Source organism: Balaenoptera borealis, assembly GCF_965194805.1.
Source record: "Balaenoptera borealis genome assembly, chromosome: 19".
Taxonomy (NCBI): domain Eukaryota; kingdom Metazoa; phylum Chordata; class Mammalia; order Artiodactyla; family Balaenopteridae; genus Balaenoptera; species Balaenoptera borealis.
This window is the reverse complement of record NC_138878.1, coordinates 64,151,436-64,176,564: the sequence shown is the minus strand read 5'-3', so window position 1 is coordinate 64,176,564 and position 25,129 is coordinate 64,151,436. Positions and strand designations below refer to the sequence as shown.

Genomic DNA, 25,129 nt, shown 5'->3' with positions numbered 1-25,129 from the left:
AAGGTCAAATTTTTTTCCTTTCTTTTGACACTAGCAATTTAACTTCTTAAAAGAATAGCGTTCTTTCCCAACTCTGTAGGGGGTCATGGTGACTTGCTGCTCGCGTTGTATGTACTTACCTGGACTACGTATCCTTGGTGAACTTTATGTAAAATATCAGTATGTCATTTTGATGCACGATCCTTTGTCTCGAAAATGTGTATGACTGTACCTTGAACGCTAACAGCTGGAACAGTTCTCAGAGCTTTCTGAGAATCTGCTTCCTGGATTATAGCCCTCAATTTGGCGTGAATAAAATTCCCCCTTTTTTTTCTTCTTGATAGATAATTGAATTTTCGTCAACAAGCCGCATTAGGAAACTAATGAAATGATATATACAGACAAGTCCAAGTCCAAGGAATCTACGAAAACCTCTAGAATAAGTGAGACTAGTAAGTTCTGAGGATAAAAGATCAACATTCAAAAATCTATTGTATTTCTATATAGTAGCAATTAACACATGGAAACAAGTTAAAAATAACATGTCCGATTATTCAAAAAAGAAAAAGTAGAAATGTGTTAATCAAACAAAACGTTGACGAGATTTTGATGCTGAAATCCATAAAATACTGGTGAAAGAAACCAAAGATCAGACAAATAAATAGACATACTACAGCCATTTATTGGAAGGCGTAACATAGAAATGATGTCAAATGATCGCAAACTCATAGGCTTAATGCATTTTCTATCAAGATATTTTGTAGGCACAAACAAGATTTTTCTAAAACTTATATGGAAAGGCAAAGGAACTAGAATAGCTAAAATATCTGAAGAAGAATAAATTGGTTGGAATCACTCATTCAATTAAAAACTTCTAATAAGATAAAAAGTAATCAAGACTGATATTTGTGGAGTGAGACATACAGAATGATGGAACAAAACAGAGAACCCAGAAACAGCCCCACACAATTACTTCCAACTGAGTTTTGACAAAGGTACCAAGAAAACTGAATGAAGCAAGAATCTGAAAAAATTATACCATATCAACTGATCTTCCATACTAGGAAAAAAAAATGAAATAATCTCCACCAAAACTTCACACCTGTACAAATATTAGCTCAAAGTTGGTCATAGCTTTAAATGTGAAATGTAAAACCATACTACTTTAAACTATAAGAGATTTAGAAAAGAAACCATAGGATAACATCCTCAGGATCTATCTATATATCTACCTAAGTTTTAACATATTTTGACTTGTAATTTTATTCTGCAGTATGCAATATTTCAGACTAAACTTGAGACTTAGTTATTCCTCATGTGAATGCTCTCATGTGGATTCTGTTGTGAAAAGTCTTGAAGAAATTTTAAATATTCATTACGTTTGTAAGGTTTCTTTCCATTATGAATTCTTTGGTGAATCCTGAGGGGACACTTGCTTAAAGGCCTTTCCACATTCAGTAAATTTCCCTGGTTTCTCTCAGGTATAAATCCTCTCATGACATCAAAGCCATGAACGTTTAATAAAAAGCCTTCCCACATTCATTACATGTGTAAGGCTGCTCTCCAGTAGGAATCTTGCGATGTTCTGTAGTTTTGATCTACGGATAAGAGCCTTTATACACACATTATGTTCTTGTGGCTTCATCAAAGATGTATATTCTGATGTCTAGTCAGTTGCGAAGTCTGTACAAGTCCTCTGTCCTATATGTTACCCTGATGTAATTTCTCTTTAGTGTGGACTCTCTAGTGTCAATCCATGCTTGAACTTGTATTATTTTGCCACACTCGTTACATTGGTCAGGTTACTCTCTAGCATGAATTCTCCGATGACTTACGAGGCTTGAGTTTTGAGTGAAGACCTTGCCACACTCACTGCATTGGTAAGGTTTCTCTCCAGTGTGGATTTTCTTATGTCTGTTGAAGTTTGAGCAATGAATAAAGGATTTGCCGCACTGATTACATTTGTAAGGTTTCTCTCCGGTATGAATCCGGCGATGACTAGGAAGGCTTGAACTCTGACTGAAGACCTTGCCACACTCGTTACATTTGTAAGGTTTCTCTCTAGTATGGGTGACCTGATGGTAAGTAAGACTTGAATACACACCAAATGCTTTGCCGCACTCGTTACATTTGTACGGCTTCTCCCCAGTATGAATTCTCCGATGACTGACGAGGCTTGAGTTTTGAGTGAAGACTTTCCCACACTCACTACATTTGTAGGGTTTCTCTCCAGTGTGCATGACCTGATGTCGAGTGAGGTGGGAGCTCTGATTAAAGGCTTTGCCACATTTATTACATTTGTACGGTTTCTCTCCAGTATGAATCCTGCGATGATTAGTAAGGCTTGAACTCTGACTAAAGACTTTGCCACACTCATTACATTTGTAAGGTTTCTCTCTAGTATGGACGACCTGATGATAAATAAGACTTGAATACACACTGAAGGCTTTGTCACACTCGCCACACTGGTAGGGTTTCTCTCCGGTATGAATTCTGCGATGACGTACGAGGTGTGAACTGTAACTGAAGCCCTTACCACATTCCTCACACTTGTGATGTTTCCCTTTCGTGTGGATTCTTTGATGTCTAGTGAGATGTGAGCTCTGATTAAAGGCTTTGCCGCATACATTACATTTGTAAGGTTTCACACCTGTGTGGATTACCTGATGGTTAGTGAGTTGTGAGTCATGATTAACTGCTTTGTCATACTCATCACATTTGTAAGGTTTTTCCCTAATGTATGCTTTCTGGTCTTGTGTGAGTAATGAAGAATGCCAGAAATCATTCCCATATTCATTAAAAATGTTGGTTTGGACACTCGGAAGAATTCTCTGAAGTATTGAAAATGAGGAACCACTGTTGTTAGACTTCTCAACTTGATGATACTCATAAAATTGCCCTTCAGTTGGAAATAGCTGCAGTTCAGCCAGATGTGACTGAAAGCTTAGTCCGAGCCTGTTTTCAATAGGCTTGTTTCCTTCATCTCTTCTACCATGTTGATCTCTTCTACCAGTGAGATGTTTTTTATGGGTGACAGGCACTCCTCTGTAATTTCTTTTGTCACTTCTCCACTGGTACTCAAAGTCACGCATATTTCTCTGGATTTCCCTATAGCCATAGTCCTCAGTCTCACAGCTTTCGTGTCTTTCCAACAACACTGTTTGCAACATTTCCCCTGTATGACTGTTCTCTTTTGGTGCTGATTCCTTGATCACACATTTAAGAGAGGTATCTACAAGACATAAAGAATCGTATGTCTCCTATTAATTACAGTTTGGAAAGAAATATTTCATATTGAAGAACATAATATTATACCAGAAGTACTACATATTTTGAACAGTTAAGAAATGTTGCAACCATGATCTTCAGTTTTTAGGAACACAAAGGGAATGAGATTCTTTTATAAAGAAAGGGTGGGACTTCCCTGGTGGCGCAGTGGTTAGGAAGCTGCCTGCCAATGCAGGGGACACGGTTCGATCCCTGGTTCGGGAAGATCCCACATGCCACAGAGCAACTAAGCCCATGCACCACAACTACTGAGCCCGAATTCTAGAGCCCACAAGCCACAACTACTGAGCCCATGTGCCACAACTACTGAAGCCCGCGTGCCTAGAGCCCATGCTCCACAACAAGAGAAGCCACCACAATGAGAAGCCCGCGCGCCGCAACGAAGAGTAGCCCCCGCTCACCGCAACTAGAGAAAGCCCACGTGCAGCAACGAAGACCCAACGCAGCCAAAAATGAATAAATTAGGAAAAAAAAAAAAAGAGAGAAAGGGTGATTACATGTATTTCAAATTAATTTTAGGGAAGCCTACTTTAAAAAATCACTGGCTGAAACACCCACAGTGTACCCATGTTAGCCCTGAAAGAAGGGGTATTTTTGTACCATGACCCCAAAGCACATACCACTTCACAGAAAACATATGGCGGTTTCAGATTTGAAGAGATAAAGATATTACACATATCTACTGCATATCGATTGTGCACCAATAAATGCTAAAGCACAGTACTCTAATGGTAAATAAGCCATAACAAATTTAACTAATGAGTAATATAAATAAATGGCAATTTAGAAGTGGAAATGAAGTTTAATAAAACGATGTTATAAAAATACAGTAATTCTCTGAATACCAGTTATAAAAGTCGTAGAACTATATTTACTCAGAATGGCCATTCTGCAACACTAACCAGTGATGTGAGTCAGTTATACTGCATGATACCCACTGAAAAGCCATCATCTATAAGTCATAATTAAAATTAGCAAACAGTGATAAAACATGATGGAAAAGAATGTATATATGTGTAGGCATAACTCTGCTGGACAGCAGTAATTAACACAACATTGTAAATCAACTATACTTCAATTAAAAAAGAAAGAAAATTAGTAAATAAAACATTCTAGTAACCTATGATAAAATCAGGGTATAAATAATAAGTAACCACCATTACACAAAACTATTGTTTGTGAAATTCTCAACAAATCCTTCTGAAGAAAAAAAAAAGCAAGGGCTTCTGTTCCAGAACCAACACAAAACGAGAACTGAAATTTACATTAAGACCACTGACTTTTTGAAAGAGAAAGACAAATACCATGTGCTATCACTCATATGTGGAATATAAAATATGGCGCATGGGACTTCCCTGGCGGTCCAGTGGTTAGGACTCTGTGCTTTCACTGCCGAGGGTGAGGGTTCAATCCCTGGTTGGGGAACTAAGATCCTGCAAGCCACATGGCAAAAAAAAAAAAAAAAAAGGCACAAATGAAACAGAAACAGACTCACAGACATAGAGAACAGACATGTGGTTGCCAAGAGGGAGGGTGAGTGGGGGAGATATGGATTGGGAGTTTGGGATTAGCAGATGCAAACTACTATATACAGAATGAATAGACAACAAAGTCCTACTGTACAGCACAGGGAACTATATTCAATATTGTGTGATAAATCATAATGGAAAAGAATATAAAAAAGGATATATATATATGTATAACTGAATCACTTTGCTGTACAGCAGAAATTAACACAACACTGTAAATAAACTATACTTCAATGTTTTTGGCCAAGCGGCTTGCGGGATCTTAGTTCCCCGACCAGGGATTGAACCTGGGCCCTCAGCATTGAGAGTGCAGAGTCCTAACCACTGGACCTTCAGGGAATTCCCAACTATACTTCAATTTTTAAAAAGTTTTTTTAAAAAGACACTGTTAAGAAAATGAAAACACCAGCTACAGACTAGGGGAAAATATTTGCATGATAGATATCTCATCATGGACTTGTGTCCAGGTTATACAAAGAACTCTCAAAACTAAGAAAACAAACAATGTGTTTTGAAAAATAAGCAAGGGAACTATATTCAATAACCTGGGGTAAACCATAATGGAAAACAATGTGAAAAAGAATGTATATATATGTATAACTGAATCACTCTGCTGAACAGCAGAAATGAACACAACATTGTAAATCAAGTACACTTCAATTAAAAAAAAAAGAGAATAAAAAAAAAGTTAAAAAGCGTAGAGGCTAGGGAGTAATGGCATGTGGGCAGTGTTTGTACTTGCCAATCTGTGGGAAGATAAATGTATTCGGACACTTAAAATGTTGACTTAGGAAAAAAGAGAAACTGACTTAGCAAGTAGCATAATATTGTCCCATTCTTAACTATAGGACATGGGGCAAAAAGGAAGAGATCTAAAAGGGAGGGAGTGCAGGGACTTCCCTGGTGGTCCAGTGGGTAAGACTCTGCGCTCCCAATGCAGGGGGCCTGGGTTCGATCCCTGGTCAGGGAAGTAGATCCCGCATGCATGCCGCAACTAAGGAGCCCGCATGCCGCAACTAAGACCCGGCGCAGCCATCAATCAGTCAATCAATGGGAGGGAGTACAATGATGAGGGAAGAAACCAGGTCTAGAAACACAGAGTAGAATAACTGCTGCCTGGGGTTGGGGGTTATGGAAATGGGGAGAGGTTGATAAAAGGGCACACAATTTCCGTCATAAGATGAATAAGGTCTGAAAATTTCATGTAAAACGTGATGACTATAGTGGATAATACTATAAAACTGAAATGTGCTACGAGAGTAGAACTTAAGTGTTCTCCCCAAGAAAAAAAAAAAAGTAAGTATGTGAGGTAACGTATGTTAATTAACTTGATGGGAATCCTTTCACAATGTATATGTATATCAAATCATTGCGTTGTACGCTTTAAATATATTACAATTTTATTTGACAACTATACCTCAATAAAGCTAAACAAACAATTTCAAAAATTCACCCACTGATTGTCTCCTTCTGAACGCACAGAGCGTAGTATAATATGCAGACATCTAGCTCTCTTCCAAGAACTACTGAATCAAAAGCACAGGGGTAGAAAAGAGGGAACTGGATATTTTAAGTTTGCCATAAGATTTTAAGGATTTTTAAGCTCTGGAATCACCCTTTATCATGAAATGGGAAGATCATACGAAGAAAGGACAAGTTCAAAGTCCTCATGCTACATTATGAAGCTTTTCATTTCTGAGTCAACAGGGCTTTGATCTCAGGCAGGCAGTGTAGGGGTTCCCAAGAGACACACAAAGGAAAATGCAAAGATACCCAAGGACAGGTCCCGACTTCTGGAGGGAAGTTATCCTCACCCAGGGAGAGCAGGTTCCTGTAGGTCTCCAACATCACGTCCCTGTACAAGGCCCTCTGACCAGGGTCCAGGCATTCCCACTCCTCCTGAGAGAATTCTATGGCCACATCCTTGAATGTCAACTGTGCCTGAAATGAAAACACATTTCACCAACAGGCCATGAGGAGAGTCCTTATTTTCACACAAAATGAGAAGAGGAGAGAGAGGGGAAAGGATCGATTTGACTGAAGTGAGTATTGTTACAGATCCACTTACGGTATTTTTGAGCAAGTTATGTGTCCCTAATTTTGGTTTATTATACTTTTCCATAAGAGGTTATGATAGCTTCTAAATCAGTGTGGATTTCCCATTTTTGTGGACAATACAAGAAACACATACACACAATCAACACAGGATGATCTGTATAGAAATGTGAGATACGCTCCTCACACCAAGTAATATTCAATGTCTAGAGGAACAAGAGCAGGAATGACATCTTCAAAGATGACAATGTCTACAGTAGCTTTAAAGAAACTGTGATGACAGCAACAGTAATCTCAAAAAGTGTTTGAACACTTCTCATGTGCTATGCATTCCTCTAAATACTCTGCATGTACTAACTTGTATAATAACATAATACCAAATTTAAAAATATCTGACCCAGCGATTCCACTACTGGGCATATACCCTGAGAAAACCATAATTCAAAAAGACACATGCACCCCAATGTTCACAGCAGCACTATTTACAATAGCCAGGTCATGGAAGCAACCTAAATGTCCATCGGCAGAGGAATGGATAAAGAAGATGTGGTACATATATACAATGGGATATTACTCAGCCATAAAAAGGAACGAAATTGGGTCACTTGTAGAGACATGGATGGACCTAGAGACTGTCATACAGCGTGAAGTAAGTCAGAAAGAGAAAAACAAGTATCATATATTAACGTATATATGTGGAATCTAGAAAAATGGTATAGATGATCTTATTTGCAAAGCAGAAATAGGGACACAGATGTAGAAAACAAATGTATGGATACCAAGGGGGAAAAGGGGGAGAGTGTGAAGAATTGGGAGATTGGGATTAACACATATACACTACTGATACTACATATAAAATAGATAACTAATGAGAACATACTGTATAGCACAGGAAACTCTACTTAATGCACTGTGGTGGCCTAAATGGGAAGGAAATCCAAAAAAGAGGGGATATATGTATATGTACAGCTGATTCATTTTGCTGTACAGTAGAAACTAACACAACATTGTAAACCAACTCTACTTCAATAAAAATTAATTTAAAAAACTTAAAAAAAAAAGATTTGAAAAGAATCTAAAAAAGAGTGGATATATGTATAACTGATTCACTTTTCTGCACACCTGAAAGTAACACAACATTGTAAATCAACTATATTCCAATAAAATTAAAATATTAAAATAAATAAATAAACAAAACAGAAACAGACTCACAGACATAGAAAACAAACTTAAGGTTACCAAGGGGAAAGGTGGGGTGGGGGTGGGGATAAATTAGCAGTTTGGGATTAACATACACACACTACTGTATATAAAATAGATAAACAACAAGGACCTACTGTATAGCACAGGGAACTTTACTCAGTAGTCTGTAATAACCTATACGGGAAAAGAATCTGAAAAAGAATGGATATACGTATATGTATAACTGATTCACTTTGCTGCACACCTGAAACTAACACAACATTGTAAATCAACTATACTCCAATAAAAATTATTTTAAAAATATATAAATAAGTAAAATTTAAAAAAACATAACAAAAAGATCTGGTCGGAGAGGGGGGAGGGATAAATTGGGAGTTTGGGATTGACAATGCACACAGTGCTATGTTTAAAATAGATAACCAGGGCCTTCCCTGGTGGTGCAGTGGTTAAGAATCCACCTGCCAATGCAGGGGACACGGGTTCAAGCCCTGGTCCGGGAAGATCCCACATGCCGCGGAACAACTAAGCCTGTGAGCCACAACTACTGAGCCCGTGCGCCTAAGAGCCCGTGCTCCGCAACGAGAAGCCCGCGCACCACAAAGAAGAGTAGTCCGCACTCGCTGCAACTAGAGAAAAGCCCATGCACAGCAACAAAGACCCAACGCAGCCAAAAATAAATAAATAAATACATAAATTTAAAAAAATTAAAAATAAAATAAAATAGATAACCAACAAGAACCTACTGTATAGCACAAGCAACCCTGCCCAATACTCTGTAATCACCTAAATGGGAAAAGAATTTGAAAAAGAACAGATACCTGTGTATGTATAACTGAATCACTTTGCTGTACACTTGAAACTAACACAACATTGTTAATCAACTATACTCCAATATAAAATTTAAAACAATTTTTTTAAATTAAAAAAAAAAAAAAAAGATCTGGTCCCATCCATCTTAAGGTAGAGACAGCTGTGTCACAGACATTCTAAGAAATTTGCCTCAGGTCAAACTGCTAAAGATGGTAGAACAAACATATAAACCCAGGTGTTTAGATTCTGCATTTAAACGTAAAGAATTTAAGTCATATAAAAGCATCAAAGGTACATTGACAGAGGGTTCCCTGAGGAAACTTGAAACAAGTTCAAGGCTAACAACCTAGAACTACATAAAATGTCATCATGCAGACATGCACACACACGCACATACATGTTACTCGTTTTATAACTATTTAACTCATTAATGTCATAGTGTAGAAAAAATTTAACACAATGAAAAATACTTAAGATATAATTTCAACAACTAAATAATATATAACTTACTTATTTATTTATTTATTTTTAATTTTTTTGGCTGCGCCACGCAGCTTGTGGGATCTTAGTTCCCCGACCAGGGACTGAACCTGTGCCCCCCGCAGTGGAAGCGCAGAGTCTTAACCACTGGACCGCCAGGGAATCCCATACCTAACTTATTTAGAAATAACGGTATGTATTTTATAAAAACCACGGGCTTGTGCATCCAAGCACTCATGCAGACACATATACACACTTAAATTTACTGAAATAAGAGTTGTCTCTTGATGACCACAATGGAGCTTCTTCAAGTTCCACGTCACTGGGTCATCATGAGACAGAATCTAAGTGGAGATGACAGGCCCTGAGGGAAGGACCCGGGTGACTGTGACGGTACAGGTGTCAGGCGGGATACTTCAGAGTCAGACAAGATCGGCGAGTCCAAAGAAGGGCATTTCAGGAAGGTCAGAGAAATCAACTGACAATATGACTTTACCTGAGAAAGAGCCATTCCAGACTCCTCTTTCTTTCCTCTTCCTCGTCTTCCGGGCTTCTTCCTCAGGCAATATGAGTCTTTGAAGTCGACCTTGAAAGTGGAAAAGATGCTGTTGAATGCTTGGAATCAACACTCCCCCTTCCTGAGTCACCACCACACACACAGGGAAGACCTCAGCATGTAGAACAGACAGTCCCCTGCTGCCCACTGTCCCAGGAGGGGCTCAGGACAGTAAACTCCCACACAGAGTCCAACACAGGAGTTTCCCCACCCTTTCCTTCAGATCAGGCTCCCCTCCTGGTGAGGCCCTCACGTACACAGCAGCAGCGGGCACCTCAGCTGGACCCGACGACCCCCTGCAAGTCACAGACCAGCCCTGGTCCATCCCCACGCAGAGCAGAGCCCCCTTGCCTCCCCCAGAGGCTAATCTCAGCCTCAGGAATGGAAGATACAGAGCCCTGGCGCTCAGCGCAGGACACAGACCAGGATCATCTGGGGGCACTTTAAAACACTTCTGGGGCTATGCCCCACCCAACTAAATCTGAGGACACTCTTTGATGGGGGAAGGGTACAAAACACGTATGTGCAAAATGCCTCATCCATCTAACGTGAAGCCGGGGCTGAGCACCGCTCAGAGGGGGCAAGCCGAGCCCGTCTCCCACCTTCTTTCTGTCTCTTTTCAACCCGTGGTGAACTGCTGTCACCAGGACCCAGCCGTGGAAGGGGAAGGGGCAGAAGAAAACACGTCAAGCACGCATCATGGACCAGAGGTGGGGGGGAGGGTGTGGCTGGCATGTTAAATGGGAGGGGGGTGGTCAGAGAAGGCTCCACTCAGACGCTGACATCAGACCAAAGGCCTGGGGGAGGAAGCGTGTTTGCCACCTGCGTCTCCTGAGCCCGATAGTTCTAGGCAGAGAGACACCCCCGTGAGGGCCCTGAGAGTACAGACTTCATCCCTGGAGAGGGAAAGAGGGCTGGGTGGCTGGAGCAGGGTGAGGAGGAGGAGGCGGGCGGGAGGGAAGTCCGAGAGGCACGGCGGGAAGCTGATGAGGAAGGGCCTTGGTCTCCAAACACGTTTCTCCCATCTCTCAAAAGAATTTTAGAAACTATGTATTGTTCCTCTCACTTTAAGTAAACATCTAATATTTCTTTTATCTTATACATTAAAACACTTACAAAGAATGTAATACATACTTCAGATCATGCCGAGATATTCACAGGGTCGCCCCTAACTGAGATGTGGAGGACGGCAGGGGGAACAGGGCTGGGGGATGTTAAGACCAGTTTCGAACAAATTAAGCTGGAGATGCCTGTTAGACGTCCCCAGCAGAGATGTCGAGGAGACAGCTGGACACAGGACTGACAGTTTAAGGCAGAAGTCTGGATGGAGAGGATAAATTGCAAGACACGTAGGTGGTGCTGAAAGCCATATGGCGAGATGATGAGGAAAGGCAGCGGGTATAGACAGAGAAGAGGTTCCAGGACTCAGCCTTGGGATGCACCCACATTCAGAGACCAGGGAGGTGAGGAATTCAGCAGAGGGAACTAAGAAGTGAACAGGGAGGGGAGAAGAAAATAAAACAAATAGGTAGACAGGCTTATAAAGGTTAGTGGGACGTCCTCAAAACCATGGAAAAAAAGTGTTTCAAGGAAGAGGGAGAGAGGACCTGTGCCACCTGCTGCTGACAGGAAAAGCAAAGTGCGCAGGAAGTTAAATACTGGATTTAGAAACGAGGTCATACACTGTTGGTGGGAATGTAAACTGGTGCAGCTACTATAGAAAACAGTACGGAGGTTCCTCAAAAACTAAAAAATAGAGTTGTCATATGATCCAGCAATCCCACTTCTGGGCATATATCCAGACAAAACTACAAGTCAAAAAGATACATGCTGGGGCTTCCCTGGTGGCGCAGTGGTTGAGAATCTGCCTGCCAATGCAGGGGACACGGGTTCGAGCCCTGGTCTGGGAAGATCTCACATGCCGCGGAGCAACTGGGCCCGTGAGCCACAACTACTGAGCCTGCGCGTCTGGAGCCTGTGCTCCGCAACAAGAGAGGCCGCGACAGTGAGAGGCCCGCGCACCACGATGAAGAGTGGCCCCCACTTGCTGCAACTAGAGAAAGCCCTCACACAGCAATGAAGACCCAACACAGCCATAAATTAATTAATTAATTAATTATTAAAAAATATTAAAAAAAAAAAAGATACATGCACCTCTATGTTCATAGCAGTATTATTCACAGTAACCAAGACATGAAAACAATCTAAGTGTTCATTGACAGATGAATGGATAAAGAAGATATGGTGTGTACACACACACACACACACACACACACACACACACAATGGAATACTACTCAGCCATAAAAAAAAATGAAATACCGCCATTTGCGGTAACAGGGATGGACCTAGAGATTGTCATGCTGAGTGAAGTAAGTCAGAGAAAGACAATATATGATATCACTTATATGTGGGATCTAAAATATGACACAAGGGGCTTCCCTGGTGGCGCAGTGGTTAAGAATCCACCTGCCAATGCAGGGGACATGGGCTCGAGCCCTGGTCCGGGAAGATCTCACATGCAGCGGAGCAGCTAAGCCCGTGCGCCACAACTACTGAGCCTGTGCGCCCAGGGCCTGTGCTCCGCAACAAGAGAAGCCACCGCAATGAGAAGCCTGCGCACCACAACGAAGAGTAGCCACCCACTTACCAGAACTAGAGAAAGCCCGTGCACAGCAACGAAGACCCAACACAGCCAAAAATAAATAAATAAATTTATATTAAAAAAAAAAAAAAAAAAGAATCCGCCTGCCAATGCAGGGGACACGGGTTCGAGCCCTGGTCCGGGAAGATCTCACATGCCGTGGAGCAAATAAGTCCGTGCACCACAACTACTGAGCCTGCGCTCTAGAGCTCACGAGCCACAACAACTGAGCCCGTGTGCCTAGAGCCCGTGCTCCGCAACAAGAGAAGCCACCGCAATGAGAAGCCCGTGCACTGCGATGAAGAGTGGCCCCCGTTCACTGCAACCAGAGAAAGCCCGCACGCAGCAACAAAGACCCAATGCAGCCAAAAATAAATAAATAAGTTATAAATAAATAAATAAATAAATAAAATACGACACAAACTTATCTACAGAACAGAAACAGAATCATGGAGAACAGACTGGTGGTTGCCAAGGGGAACTATATTCAATATCCTGTATTAAACCATAACAGAAAAGAACATGAAAAAGTATATATATGTGTGTATATATATATATATATATATATATATATATATATATATATAAAAATGAATCACTTTGCTCTACAGCAGAAATTAACACAACATTGTAAATCAACTACACTTCAATAAAATAAATTTAAAAAAAAAAAAGAAACGAGGAGGTCATCAGTGACTCTGAAGAAGAAAGTGTCAGTGACACGGAGGATGCGAAAGCTTAATTGGATGAGGTTCAAGTGAAGAACTGAAGAATATAAACAAGTTTTTAGGGCCTTGTGCTCTGAAACGGAGCACTGAAAAGGGGTACTTACTAGAGAGGGAAATGTAGTTAATAGAGAATGTCTTGTTTTAAAGACGGAAGAAAGGAGTGAATAAAAACTTTGGGGAGGGTGTTTAAGATGGACAATACCACCATTACAAATGACCAAAACACTGGGGTTAACACATACACACTACTATGTCTAAAATAGATAACCAACAAGGACGTACTGTATAGCACAGGGAACTCTATTCACTATCTTGTACAAGATAGTGAATAGAGTTATTCTTTTCTATAACAGAAAAGAATCTGAAAGAGAATATATATATATATATATATATATATATATATATATGAATAACTGAATCACTTTGCTGTACACCTGAAACTAACACAACATTGTTACATTGTTAATCAACTATACATCAATAAAAAAACACAAACAAAAAAAACAGTACAAAAACGACAACAACAAACGACCAAAACAATTGCTGAGATAGGCAAACTGAAGATGCAGTGGAGGAAGGATGCCATACTGTCTGGAGACTGTGAGTGGGGCTGGCAACTGGGGCACAACTGCCAGGTCAGACACACCAAGTGCTACCTGTATGCCCTCTGGCGTGGCCTTCATTCTGGGGGCCTGATTAGCCTTCATCACAAGTGAGGGGGGAGCTGACCAGGAGCAGAGAGGGAGGGCGGTCAAGTTGAGAGTCCTTCACTCAGATCACTCTCCTCCCTCTCAAAAGGTGGCAAGGGCAAGTGCAAGTTCCGCCAGGATCGCAGTGAGCTGATCCACAGGTGGCTGCCACAGGAGGAGAGGAGAGATGCACGTTAGCAAAGAAAGAGGCTCTGCTCGGCAGAAAGAGAAGAGGCCCCCTGGCTGCCCAGACTCCGCAATGGAGGAAGGATCCTGGTGTGTAAATTCTCTCTTTGCTATGACATTGGCTTAAATGGTCACAGCCCCCAATGCCAGGGTCTTGGGATTGTGCAAACTGACGGTTGGACAGCAGGAAGTGTGTGTGTCTGAACAGAACATTAGAGAGGAAGGCGGAAGGCCTGAAGGGAGGGGACACAGGAGAGGCACAAATAGACAAACCATGTTTCCAACCTCAGGTCACTCACCTGCGGAAGCATCACCTTCGCTGTTCTAGAGAAGAGAGCAAAGGGAGAGGGAGAAGGGTGCGCTGAGGGCAAGTGTGTTGGTCGGAAAGAAGATACCCTTTCTCTGAATATGAGCCCACCGGCTCACCCTGTTCTATACTAGTCACTGCTGAAGAGAGGGTCCCCCCGTGAGGATGAACAGAGCTTCCCCTTGTCCAATTCCCGAGTCTCCCTGCCACTACCAGGGCTGTTGCCCCCGAAAGCCAGCACTCCCCATCCTCTCCCCAGCTGCCTACCCAGGACCTCGCGCTCCCCCTCGCTGAAGGTATATCCTTGTTGCAGAGTGAGTTTGGAACATCTGGCCTCTGTGCTCCCCCAGGCGCACGGTGACGCTGCGTGGCTGGGTGGGTGGTGGTACGTGTGACCAGCAGAGAGTAATCCCCACTGGCCCAGCAGCAAGGAAGCTAGGCTGTATCTTTTCAAGGAGAGTGTGACCTAGACCTAGAGATCCTCATACTAAGTGAAGTAAAGCCAGACAGAGAAAGACAAATATCATATCGGTTATATGCGGAATCTAAAAAAAAAAAGAAATCGATTATATGTGGAATCTAAAAAAAAAAGAAAAATATACAAATGAACTGATTTACAAAACAAATAGACCCACACAGAAAACAAACTTATGGTTACTGAAGGGGAGAGGAGGGGGGAGGGATAAATTAGGAGTTTGGGATTAAAATATTGACTACTGCATATAAAACATGTGACCAATAAGGACCCACTATATAGTACAGGGAACTATACTCTATATTTTATAGTAACCTATAAGGGAAAAGAATCTGAAAAAGTATATATATATATATATATATATATATATATATATTCTTATACATATATTCTATATATATATGTATAAAACTGAATCACTATGCTGTATACCTGAAACTAACACAACTATAAATCAACTATAGTTCAAAAAAAAAACCAAAAAGAGTCCCAAGGAGGAGCCTTTCTGCTGCAGGTGTTTCGCTGGGGTGTCGCTGCCCTCTGATTTTTCACAGATCTTTCCCTGCATCATGGCCCCCTTGTAAGCTCTCTTTTCGTGTTTTGCCTACCCACTCCCAGTAAGTTCTCCCTAATGGAAACCATCTGCCAGCTGAGCTGTTGCCCTTCTGGAATCAGACGCTCTTACAAACTCCCATGGGGTCTCACAGCCTCCCCAGATACTCCGTGATGAACCCCGCTCCTGCTATGAAATCCCACAAGCCCCAATAACTCATGAACTCACAACGGAATAACACATAGAGAGACACCCAAGGACCTACTGAAACAAGACATCATGTCTTCATTCATAATGACTCCACCCCAAACACTGGCACGACCAAAATCTACCAAAGAAAAAGAGATGTCTACAAGGATGCACATGCCCCACTGAGACGCCAACATCTTCCAGAAACACTCCGAATTCTCACGTGAGTCTTCCAAAATGCGTCTGAAACCTTTTAGCCTTGCGACTCAAAATAACCCCAGATACCAAAGGTACCCCCCAAATATGCTCTGAGACGTTCCCTATAAATCCTCTGGGTTGGGCAGTGATTCCTGCAAACCCCACGGAAGTCACCGTGTGGAGTGGGTGTTGGGGGGCGCCCGCTAGATCCAGCCCCTCAGGACCAAGGCACCCGTCCTCCTGCACCCACAGCTCCCTGTGGGCTCAGCACAGGCCTTGGTTCTAACGTTGCGGGATATCGTTTCTCTCGGCCGAATCCCACTTCCGTCATTCCTCAAGCGTGCCCATGAGTTTCCCCGTTAAACCCACATATGCAAATCTCAGTCTTGGCATCTGTGTCCCAGTGAACCTGACCTAAGACAGTGGCACCCCAAAACGCGGCCCCGTAACTACCCATTAACCCATTTCCACGTGCTCTTCGCAGATCTTAGACTACCTTGCCAACGCTTCCACACACCCCTTTAATCCCGCAAACACACTTCGGACAGATGCACACACTATTCATTGGGCTTATCGAGAGGCCCACTCTAGCTTCCACGGCCCTTCTGTAGAGGCCTACGGACTCCCCTCCGCTTCCCCCCTTTTCTACTCCGCCTCCACACGAGCAAACTGGACTGAAAATCACAGGGACCTCTGGACACAGACAGTGCAATACTGCATGCAAACTGCAAACAGAAGGACACTGGGCCTTCAGTATGGAGGCCAAGAAGTGAGCCCTGCTGGGAACACCTGCCCGCAACCGGGGACAACACGCATTCCGGTTTAAAAACTGTTGAGGGAATTCCCTGGTGGTCCAGTGGTTAGGGCTCCGAGCTCTCACTGCCGAGGGTCCAGGTTCGCTGCCTGGTCGGTCGAGAACTAATATCCCACAAGCCGAGGGGTGTGGCCAAAAAAAACCCCCAAAAACCCACAGCTGAAAATTGGCTGTAGTGAGTTCACTGAGGACGTCACAGAGAGAGAGACAAGCCCCAGATCTCTTCGAAGAGGCTACCATTGTCTCGTCTTCTCCCACTCACAGCAACTTACAAGAGTCCCTACCTCTTAAGCGGGTGCCTCTTTCATGTCCCCTTAGATTCCTGACCTTCTCCCCACCTTTGCTGAAGGGAAATTAGCGTCCCTGACTCTGAGAAGGTGAGCTGGTGGAAGGCAAAGCTCCTGCCCAAGATGGTAACTGGTCCCTGGTGACACGCACAGTCTGGAAGCCCTGGGGGTTAAAGTAAGACAATGACACAGCAGGCCGAACGTGGGGACACCTCAGCACACTGGGTGAGGGCACCAGGTACTCAGGGATTTGCTCCTTTTTGAGTAAAATAAGGAAGCACAGGAGGTTTAGATTAACTGGTGTTGAAATTTCCAGAAGCAACATGGCACCCATCCTCATCCCTGCCTCTTGATCTATGCTGAGGAGTACTCAGCCCAACCCACAGCCCGAGCGTCGAAGCCCAACCCCAACGTAAGAGGCGGCAGCTGTTCTGTAAGCAAGATAGACTCTGGGCCCTCCAACGCAGGGGAAACGGGAACAACTGAAAATAATCAACAGAGAAGAGCATTTCTGTTATGAGTGACCGATCTGGAGACAATAAAACCAGCGTTAACGTGACAGATATTGACTGGTGAAGGGAACCTCACATGAATGGCCTGGAGGGGTGGCGACACATCTCTAAGCCTAGACCTAAAGGAGGAGAAAGGGCCAGAGCCAGGACGATTTAGGGACACAGGGTAAGAGCAGGGACTTAAGACAGAAAAGGTTTTGGTGTCTGGGACCAGAGAAACGGCAAATGTGACTGCAGCAGAATGAACCGTGAGAACAGGGTCAGCGCCCAGGATGAGGCTGGAGACCCTGGCGGGGCCCTGAGGAGGACACAGGGCTGAGCAGCCACAGGGAGGAGTCGGGATTTTGTCCTGATGATGAGGAGAGCTAATGGAGGATTCAATGCCAGGTAGTGGCATGATTTACCTACAGACTTACCCCTGATAACTCTAAGACAGGGATAAGCCCTCGACAGATGGTCTCGCTGTCTGAGCCCGTGCCCCTGCTTCCAACCTTCCCCCCTCCGCCCTCGTTTTGGAGGATTAGGACCCATTAAAAAAATTCTCATGGCGACTGGGCACTCCATCCAAGAACTGCCACAGGCAGACACACGGTGAATCTTACTAACCATTTCAGGGGTTGGTATCACTCAGATTCAGAGCTGCTGCTTTAGCCCATCATCTCCTCGTTGAGGTGGGCTCACGGGGCCCCGGAGAGGGGGTCATTTCATCAAGTTACCCTGAGAAGGTCTGAGCTGAGTAAGCAGAACCAGACGGAACTGAATTGTGAGAAGGTGGCCTGGAGGGGCCAGTGGGCAGAGTTTAGCCTTATCAATCTCCCTTAAAAATTCCGGGACTGGGACTTCCCTGGTGGCGCAGTGGTTGAGAATCTGCCTGACAATGCAGCGGACACGGGTTCAGGCGCTGGTCTGGGAGGATCGCACATGCCACGGAGCAACTAAGCCCGTGTGCCACAGCTACTGAGCGTGTGTTCTAGAGCCCGCGAGCCACAACTACTGAGCCTGCGCTCTAGAGCCCGTGCTCCACAACAAGAGAAGCCACTGCAATGAAAAGCCAGAGCACTGCAACTTAGAGTAGCCCCCACTCACGTAACTAGAGAAAGCCCGCGCGCAGCAATGAGGACGCAACGCAGCCATAAATAAATAAATAAATAAATTTAAATTAAAAAAAAAAATTCTGGGACTTCCCTGGCGGTCCAGTGGTTAAGAGTTCACCTTCCAACGCAGGGGGTGCAGGTTCGATCCCTGGTCGGGAAGTCGGGATCCCACATGCTTCGCGGCCAAAAAACCAAATCATAAAACAGAACCAATATTGTAACAAATTCAATAAAGACTTTAAAAATGGTCCACATCCGAAAATCTTAAAAAAAAAAATTCCAGGACCATCTTTCACATGCCTGAGCAAAGGCAACTTCTATTTCAAGGTTTGATCACATTGATCTCAAGCAATGAACTCCTCTTTTCCAGAAAGATCACAGTAAAACATTTATAAAGTACATAATTCTGAACATAGCAATTGCTGCTGACAGCACTGCTAGAGGGTCACCTACAGAAATAAGCTCTGAGCAAATTTCTCCATCATGAACTGCTGGGCTCTGTTGGAAGAAGGTTCCAGGTCAATCCAGACCATCCTTCAACATTTGCAGAGAGCGGACAAGCGGGACTTGAGGGAAACATCTACTTGGTAGCTCACAGCTCACTATTTTAATAGGTCACATAAAAATTTAAAAAATGGAATTTTACGGTAGCAGGTTAAACTAGGTTTAGACTGTTAAGACAAAAGATCATTGACACCCTTACCAAAGTATACATTGGAAGAAGCTAAACTTATTTACTAGAGTCCAAAGAATGTTTCCGACAAAGAGCAGAGAGCCTGCAGGCCTCAGTCTGTACTGGACACAATTTAAAAGGGAAATAGTGTAAAAATTGAAGGAAAAAAAAATCTAATGAATTATGTAGTCAAATTTTTTAAAAATGAAAGTATGTCATATTTTGAAAAGAATGCCATGAGCTGCTTATAGAAGGCCGCCAGAGCTTATGTCAGAAGTTAAAAATTATTTATAGAAAAGTGTAAACTGAATAAACAAAGATTTCTTTCAAGCTTCAAAAAAAGCAATGTATTAACTGTAAAGGAATTAGTAAGAAAAAAGTAAATCCATTATGAAAAACAGCACTTTTAATGTTCCTTTAAAAAGGCACCATGGGGACTTCCCTGGTGGTCCAGTGGTTAAGACTCCACGCTTCCAATGCTGGGGGCACGGGTTCGATCCTCGGTTGGGGAAATAATATCCCACATGCTGTGTGGTGCGGCCAAAAATAAAAAAATTAAATAAAAGCTTTAAAATACAAAAATAAAATAAAAAGGCACCATGTAGGGAATTCCCTGGCGGTCCAGTGGTTGGGACTCTGCGCTTTCACTGCAGGGGGCATGGGTTTGATCCCTGGTCGGGGAACTAAGATCCCGAAAGCTGCGAGGTGCAGCCAAAAACAAATAAACAAAGGGCACCACATAGTGACAGTCATTTCTTGCCCTCCTTCTCATCTCCCTGACCCTCTACCCCATGCTAGGAAAAGGGAAGAGGGTGACCCACAACCGAGTCAAATCACTGCTCCGTCAACTGCAAATGGAAGTTATCTTCTGATACAAATAATTACAAAATGCACAAGCCTTTTAGAAAGGAGTTTTGCAAATGTCATTTTCATGCATATTTTAACCACATTTTCAATGCACTATATTAGAAGTCACAAATAAATATATCTCGCCACTTCATCACCCACATCCAATCAACTCACCACTCATCTGGCTCCTTCTCTTCACAGCTACCTGTTTCCCTCTCCCATTATTTCTGTTGGCTGTTCTGTGTTTCCCTCTTAGGTTTCTGCTCATTTTGGTCTCCTCCCCTGTCCTGTCGTTTCTCCCCTTCTCTGTCTTATTCCTCCTCTCACACCTGTTCTACTCCATTTTGGCAACTTGTTTCCCCTCTTGTTGCTTTCTACCCAGTCTCCCTGGATAGTCTCAAATCTTCATGTATTTCTGCCTCTTTCTTTTCCCCCATCTTTGCTCTCTGTTATGTTCACTCTTTTCCTGTTACACCCGACACGTCCCCACCCTCTGGCACCCCCGGCTTGCTCTGCTTCTCTTGTCCCCCGTTGCCCCTTCTTTCTGTACCAGCTCAAAGTTGCTGTCTGCCCAACTCTTTTATCCTTTTTCCCCACTCTGGGTAAAATGCCCCGCGTCCCCCTTTATTATCCGCGCTCGTCTTGCTGATCAAGGGCCTCCTCTCCCTATTTTGCTCCCCTTCATCTCCCTAGAGGACCCTCCACACACACTCTAAATAGTCTGTATCTTCTTTTCTCCGCCCCCCCCTACTTTCTCAGCTTGTTCTTTCACTCTGTGAAACAGAATAAGGAAAACCTCATCAATCTGGAGGCTTTAAGGGAAAGCCCTCAGGCACTACCACTAGAAGTCAATTACAAACGCCAACAGGAAGACATCAATTACAGATCTCAAACAAGAATTATTCTCCTAGCCGCCCAGCAACAAACCCAGCCAATGGGAAACGCCTCGTGAACTCCAAACTCTCCGCTTCCCTCCAAGGGACTTTTGTTCAAAACAACCACTCCCAACTTCCTCCTTTTTCTCTATAAAGCAACATTCCTCTCCTTGACTTGTTGGACTTGCCTATGGTGTTTTGCTACCGTCTGCCTGTCATGTATTGCAATTCCTTAATAAACCCATTCTGCTGATAAAATAATTGGCTGTTCTATTTTTTAGGGCAGTAACTCTGTCTCTTTGCAAGTTCATCCATCTATCCTTCACTTTGCCATCTATTTATGGTTCTCCCTCATTCCTCTTTTCTCATTTTCCTCATTCTCTCAGTGGGTCTGTGCCTCGTTCACCCAGGAATGGGATGTGTGGATGAAGAATGCCTCCTGCCATACCATTAAACAAAGGACGTTGCAGCCATCAAGCCAAGAGCCACCGCAGCCACCCCGACTGTACTCCCTAAGGGGATTCAGGGTGGAGAAAAGCAGGATGCCGGCCCTAGATAACTAAGGTGCGTACCAAAGGAATGATTTCAGTGAGCCCAGACTCGCATCTTCCCATACACAGAAAAGCACTAAATTCATTAACTGGAGATGTCTGGTTTTCTTAAATTAACTAATCTTTTGATGTTCTCACTACCTGGTTTTTGTTGCAAAACTCCTATATACCCTGGCTCCTCCCTTACCTCTTGGGAGCGGTCCCTCAGAGCGATCTGAGAGGCTGTCTTCTGGGCTTAAGTCCTCAGATCTGTCTGCCAAATAAAACATAATTCTCACCTTCTAGGTGGTGTTTTTTTTTTTTTTTCAGTCAACAGATGGGATTAGATGCCCGCCTATTAATTCCACATTAATAGAGCACATTATCCAGTGGGGTAGAATTCGGGACAGAAAAACTCTGGGTGACTCAAGACAGGCCCTTTTTTAGCCTCTTCCCCCAACGTAAGGTGAGAAGAGGCGGTGACTAACAAGGGGAGGCCTGGGGAGCGGAAAGACCCGGCTGAGGAGTGTGCGAAGTGAAGGGAAGTGGGTGTGTTTAGGAACCGGGGCGGACTCTCCAGAATCCCAGGACCATAAAGAGGACGCGGCCTCTTCTGCAGCGGGGCAGTTGGTGCTGCCCTCCAGGGGCCGAGAGGGCGAGTCTGAGGGGTGCGCAAGGCAGGGATTCAGCTCGCGCATTTCAAAAAGAAAGAGAAGCGGCACCTCCCCACCCCCACCCCCTCCCCCCTCTCACTGGCGACGTCTGCATTTACTTTGGGTGGAGGAGGAGTGCCAGGATTTTAAGATCCTGATAGACCCTCAGACCCAGGTATGGAAGACGGGGTAACGCAAAGCGCAGGTTTAAACAAGAAAGATGAAACTCACGATCCCGTAGGGCGACCTTCGCTCCGCGGTAACCGCTTCCGGGGTCTGCAGGAAACTGCGCATGAGCGCCAAGGGAAGAGGCGGGGCAACTTGGAGGCGGGGCCTGGGCTGGGCGGGAACGTAGAGACGTAAAAGAGGCCGGGCTTGGGCGGGCCCAAAGCAGGGGCGGGGCCAGGGTTTCGCTTTCAGTGCCTCTGAGTTTTCAGGGTTTGGAAGTGCTTTCCTGTTTCTTCTGTGTAGCCCTGTTGCTTCCTGCTTACTTTAAGTTACTGCTGAAACAGAGCAGGACACTGTCGGGCCCTACCGGATACAGATCCTCTCTATGTCCCCCTTCTTGTTTATCGTAAATAGGCTTCAGCCTCCTAGACCTTCCCTCAGTACCAAAAGGCAGATTCACATAGTTGCTAATCAGAGAAGTAAGGGAATGCAGAAGCAAAGCAGGAGCAATCAAGAAATAATACTGCAGAGATTAAAGCAGGATCCTGGTTCCTTCTGAAGGAATATATATATAACAATATTTTTGAGTTCTGCAGGAACTCAGGCCCCACTCAGGTGGAGGATGGTAACTTAAGGCTAAGCGCAAGATTCCTGGACCCCGCCCTGTTACCTCACTACCAACCAATCAGAAGAAAGTCACACACCCTGCAGCCCTCACTCCAAATTTTGCCTATTAAAAACTTCTCCCTGAAAACCACTGGGGAGTTGTTTTTTTTTGCACATTAGCCACCCTTTCTCCTTGCTTGGCACTGCGGTAAAACTTTCTCTCCTCCAAACCCTGACGTTTCAGTTTGGCCTCCCTGTGCATCGGGCACACGAACTTGAGTTTGGTAACACTATCTCCCACAGTTTTAAGGTAAAAGCTACAGTTGTGCGGGCCACATATGTTGGAACCTAAGATGTCTTCCTCTTCGCAGTTGAAAACGGCTTAAATCAAAAACTATTTTTGTGAGCATGTTGGAGTCCTGCTAGTGAGGCTGAAGCAACACTGTGGTCTGGGGAACTGATGTGGAGTTAAAGTGGAGCAGGACCCTATGGGGCCCTCCTGGGTACACGTCCTTTCTGTGTCCCTGGTTCTTGTTTGTAGAAAATAGTCATCATTCAGCCTCCTTGACCTTCCCTGAGTTCCAAAGGGCAGATTCAAACAGTTGCTAATTAGGGAAGGGAGGGAATGCAGAAACAGGGAGGAGCAGTCAAGAAACAATAGTGCAGGGCTTCCCTGGTGGCGCAGTGGTTAAGAATCCGACTGCCAACACAGGGGACACAGGTTCAAGCCCTGGTCCGGGAAGATCCCACAGGCCGTGGAGCAACTAAGCCCGTGTGCCACAACTACTGAGCCTGCGCTCTAGAGCCCACGAGCCACAACTACTGAAGCCTGCGCGCCTAGAGCCCGTGCTCCACAACAAGAGACGCCACCGCAACAAAAAGCCGGCGCACCACAACGAAGAGTAGCCCCCGCTCGCCGCAACTAGAGAAAGCCCACGCGCAGCAACACAGACCCAACGCAGCCAAAAATAATAAATAAATAAATTTGTTTTAAAAAAAAAAAGAAAAAGAAACAATAGTGCAGCCTTGGGGCAGGGTCCTGGCTCCTCCTCAAGGAACATATATAATAATATCTTTGAGTTCTTGTGCAGGAACTAAGGCCCCCACCCAGGTGGAGGATGGTAACTTCAGGCTGAGCACAGGATTCCTAGAGCACCAACCCTGTTATCTCACCACCAACCAATTAGAAGAAAGTCACACACCCTGCAGCCATCACCCCAAATTCTGCCTATAAAAACTTCTCCCCCAAAACCATCAGGGAGTTTGAGGATTCTGAGCATGAGAATTCCGTCCTCTTTGTATTGGTGCCTTTACAATAAATGCCGCATTTTCCTTCACCACATCCTGGTGTCAGTAGATTGGTCAGTAGATTGGCAGCTGTGCTCAGGTGAGCAGACCCAAGTTTGGTTAGGTAACAACAGGAGAAAAAGAAATAAATTTTAACTCGAGCACATGGAGGTTTCATAGGGACCTAAGAAGGGGCCAAAGCAGGCAGCTTTTATACTTTTTAGACAAAGAAAAAAGATTTGCGAGGAATTGGCAGGACAAAGAAACTTAGGCTTTGGGTGCTCAATTAGTGAAGAATCTAAACAGAATTTGAGCTTGGGGTAGTAAATTAAAGAAGTAGTAAGGTTTATACAGGCATCTCGCCCGAATTTGCCATCTCTGGCCATAAGGGTTGTCCTACCTCCAGATGCATGGAATGAACCTTTCACATGAAAGATTTATTTCCTGGTTTCAGGAGATAGAAAAGGCGGGTCAAAGTGTCCCCCTTGCATTGGCCGTTTCTTAAGTAGCTTTAATTCAAAATAATCAATACACCATTGAGGCACATTTTGGGGTGGCCCACCCTGGGCCCCAACATCTTGTCATATCAAAACACAGATGCCAATTATTAAAGATTTAAAAATATGAAGGGAGGGGCTTCCCTGGTGGCACAGTGGTTGAGAGTCTGCCTGCCAATGCAGGGGACACGGGTTCGAGCCCTGGTCTGGGAAGATCCCACATGCCGCGGAGTGACTAGGCCCGTGAGCCACAATTGCTGAGCCTGCGCGTCTGGAGCCTGTGCTCCACAACAAGAGAGGCCGCGATAGTGAGAGGCCCACGCACCGTGAGGAAGAGTGGCCCCCGCTTGCCACAACTAGAGAAAGCCCTCGCACAGAAACGAAGACCCAACAAAGCCATAAATAAATAAATAAA

The 25,129-nt window shown here is 44.1% G+C and overlaps 1 protein-coding gene across 11 annotated transcripts in view; it reads right to left on the bottom strand.

Moving 5' to 3' along the window:
* Window positions 1-23,856, bottom strand: part of LOC309616826 (zinc finger protein 480-like) — a 57,921-nt gene extending 34,065 nt beyond the window's left edge. For 2 of the 11 annotated variants that reach the window (XM_082367966.1, XM_082367959.1), the window contains exon 1: window positions 6,570-6,735. Coding sequence is in view for 5 of the 11 variants with exons in the window: in XM_082367955.1 (XP_082224081.1) it covers window positions 1,782-3,211; window positions 6,611-6,737; window positions 9,841-9,930; window positions 22,388-22,450 (1,710 nt within the window). In the remaining 6 variants the exon portion in view is untranslated. Of the gene's footprint in view, window positions 1-641; window positions 4,701-6,569; window positions 6,738-9,840; window positions 9,931-22,387 lie in introns of those variants that run through there. The other 9 variants (XM_082367957.1, XM_082367955.1, XM_082367958.1 and 6 more) reach the window with 9 other exon arrangements.
* Between the last annotated feature and the right edge of the window lie 1,273 nt (window positions 23,857-25,129).